The sequence below is a fragment of the Notothenia coriiceps genome, unplaced genomic scaffold (genome assembly GCF_000735185.1).
Source record: "Notothenia coriiceps isolate Sejong01 unplaced genomic scaffold, NC01 NC01_scaffold00014577, whole genome shotgun sequence".
Classification (NCBI taxonomy): Eukaryota; Metazoa; Chordata; class Actinopteri; order Perciformes; family Nototheniidae; genus Notothenia; species Notothenia coriiceps.
Window position 1 is genome coordinate 1 of NW_011347278.1, and position 3,113 is coordinate 3,113.

Consider the following 3,113-nt stretch of genomic DNA (forward strand, 5'->3'; position numbering starts at 1 on the left):
GTGTGTGTGTGGTTGTGGTTGTGTGTGTGTGTGTGTGTGTGTGTGTGTGTGTGTGTGTGTGTGTGTGTGTGTGTGTGTGTGTGTGTGTGTGTGTGTGTGTGTGTGCACACACACACACACACACACACACACACACACACACACACACACACACACACACACACACACACACACACACACACACACAACCACAACCACACANTGTGTGTGTGTGTGTGTGTGTGTGTGTGTGTGTGTGTGTGTGTGTGTGTGTGTGTGTGTGTGTGTGTGTGTGTGTGTGTGTGTGTGTGTGTGTGTTGTGTGTGTGCGTGCCTATCCCCTGTGTGCGTGCGTGCGTGTGTGCGTGCGTGCGTGCGTGCGTGCGTGCGTGCGTGCGTGCGTGCGTGCGTGCGTACGCGTGCGTGCGTACGCGTGGCTGCGTGCGTGCGTGCGTGGGTGTGTGTGCACTGTAGCTCTGCCTCATGAAGTGTGCAGGAGGCAGAGAGATGAATGCTCACTGATACTGTGTGTGTGTGCTGGAACAGATCAATTAAACATGGAAACGCTGTTAAAAGCATCTTTGTTCGCCCCATTACCCAAGGCACCATCTGCTTTCCTTAAATAGAGCCCAGGAGACATCACTTACATAAAGACGTCCACATGCACATCAAAAACCTGCATGTAATGTATAGACTCACACACAGCTAAACAAACAGATGCATTTCACGTTAAATCATTTATTCAACCACCACATCTGAGAAGATTCATAAATATTGTCAGTTGGAAATCTCTGAAATATAATTATGGTCTCTAAGGATTTAGTATATCATAGAAACAATCTGGGCAAATAAATGGTTTTGAAATGAAATCACTATTATAATTAAAAAAGGAAAATAGATTTCTGAGTGTTAATACATCTTTTTTATCTCTGCAGGCTGTTTGAGACGACTCCGCTCGGCAGCATCCTCAACAGGTTCTCCACAGACACCAACACCATCGACCAGCACATCCCCACCACCCTGGAGTGCCTGTCCCGCTCCACCCTGCTGTGTGTGTCCGCCCTGGGCGTCATCTCCTACGTGACCCCCGTCTTTCTCTTCGCCCTGCTGCCGCTCACCATCGCCTGCTACTTCATCCAGAAGTACTTCAGGGTGGCCTCCAGGTGAGTCGGCTCCCTGAGTCAGAGCATATAACAGAGGATTGTTTTTAATGTTCTTGTGTGAGAAATTAGACATTAGAAAATGTGAAAGAAGTAAGATCAGTTTGGGTTTCTCCACCTTTTTTAACATGCTTTTTGGCAGGCTTTGAAATTGCATTTTTATCATTATTTGAACTTTTAATTAACAAATAATTGAAGGGTTAAATAAATATAATTTTGAGGGAGAATATATTGAGTCACCCAATATAATCAACAGATTCCCCATAACGCACAGACATTTTGGGAAATAAATTCGATGTATGCTGTAAAAATGTTTGCCACTGGTTTCACCAACACTCTAGTGTAATTATTTCCCACTAAACACATGCATGCCATGACCCACAGTCCAATGCAAGTGGCTGCACAGAAGTGGGATGCATGTCACAGTGACATTATCTTTCTTTTGTTTCATTATCGACCTTTTCAAATAATTTGAACTTTGCTACAGTTGATATTTCCCTCTGTCTTGTGGTCAGGGACCTGCAGCAGCTGGTGGACATCACCCAGCTCCCGTTGCTCTGCCACTTCTCTGAGACAGTGGAAGGTCTCACCACTATCAGGGCCCTCAGGTACATATCAGTAGATTCAACTACTTTAAGAAAATGAGCAATAAGAGCTGAGGATTACTGTTTGTATTAGCATTTCAAGTAATATAAGCATCTATATTAGGTTTATCTACATTTTACTGATGGATTTACTTGTTACTTTAAATGAAATGTGTCTTTATGGTGACTAACAACATCTGTCCCAGCACTACAGATGAAAACTAGCCTCAAGGCTAACTGGAAGATTTACATAAATGTGTATTACTTTGCACAAAGAGGAGGATTTAATCTCTAAATGTGCTTGTTGTTGCTTCATTTGGATGTTTGAGCTTTGCTGTTCAGAATGATGAAAGAGTTCAAACAAATATTATTAATATATATCATTGTCAACACAGGTTAAACATTTTAAGAAATTAGAAAATAAAGGAGTAATAGGTTAATGACTGCAAACTAGCAGGAAAAAAGTGTAGGCAGGACATAACACGTAGAAAAGTGAGACTGATATAAATGAGACATGTGCTTTTTTGATTGGCAGGTATGAGCCCCGGTTCAGACAGAGGTTACTTCAGTTCACGGACGCTCACAACATCGCCTCTGTCTTCCTCACGGCAGCCAACCGCTGGCTGGAGGTCCGCATGGTAAAGCCCCGTCCTCTGATCTGTTACTTACCCTCAGATCAGACCTGTTGACTGTTCGCCAGACAGCAGCTGCTTCACATTTCTGTTGATGTTGCTGGCTCCCTCTGTTGGGATTCTGAAAAACTGAATTGTTCCTCACTCTTTAATATCACACTCTACCTTCATGGTTATGAAACAGCTGCGTGCGGCATGCTGGTCATTTGGCCTCTCCTGTTTCAACATAACAGAGGTGTTAAGATATTGTATGTGTGTGTATGTGTGTGTTGGCAACAAACTAATCTGCAATAATGTATCTGCATCTATTTGTATTGACCTAGCTGAATAATTGGGTGCCGTATTATCTTCCTGCTGTGAAGTTGATTTTGTCTCTGTGCAGGAGTATGTTGGAGCATGTGTGGTGTTGGTGGCAGCCGTGGCCTCCATCACCAACTCTCTCTACAACGAGCTGTCCACTGGCCTGGTGGGGCTGGGCCTGACCTACGCACTCCTGGTGTGTGTGTGTGTGTGTGTGTGTGTGTGTGTGTGTGTGTGTGTGTGTGTGTGTGTGTGTGTGTGTGTGTGTGTGTGTGTGTGTGTGTGTGTGTGGGGGTTTCCTTCATCTGTCACGTTTGTNCAGAGGGCCTCAGCATCTAACTTTGCGAGGGGCCTCAAGTTGGCCAGGGACGGCCCTGCGTGTGACCGCACGCACACACACACACACACACACACACACACACACACACACACACACACACACACACACACACACACACC

General features: G+C 44.9%; 1 protein-coding gene across 1 annotated transcript; it reads left to right on the plus strand.

Annotated features, from left to right (window-relative positions):
• Positions 1–913: 913 nt before the first annotated feature.
• On the plus strand, positions 914–2,850 carry LOC104948563 (ATP-binding cassette sub-family C member 8-like; the record flags this gene model as incomplete). The annotated part of the gene is made up of 4 exons (XM_010774764.1): positions 914–1,141; positions 1,654–1,746; positions 2,258–2,360; positions 2,737–2,850. Coding segments are annotated over 4 exons (538 nt in total), but the record flags the coding sequence as incomplete, so codon positions are not given.
• Positions 2,851–3,113: the final 263 nt, after the last annotated feature.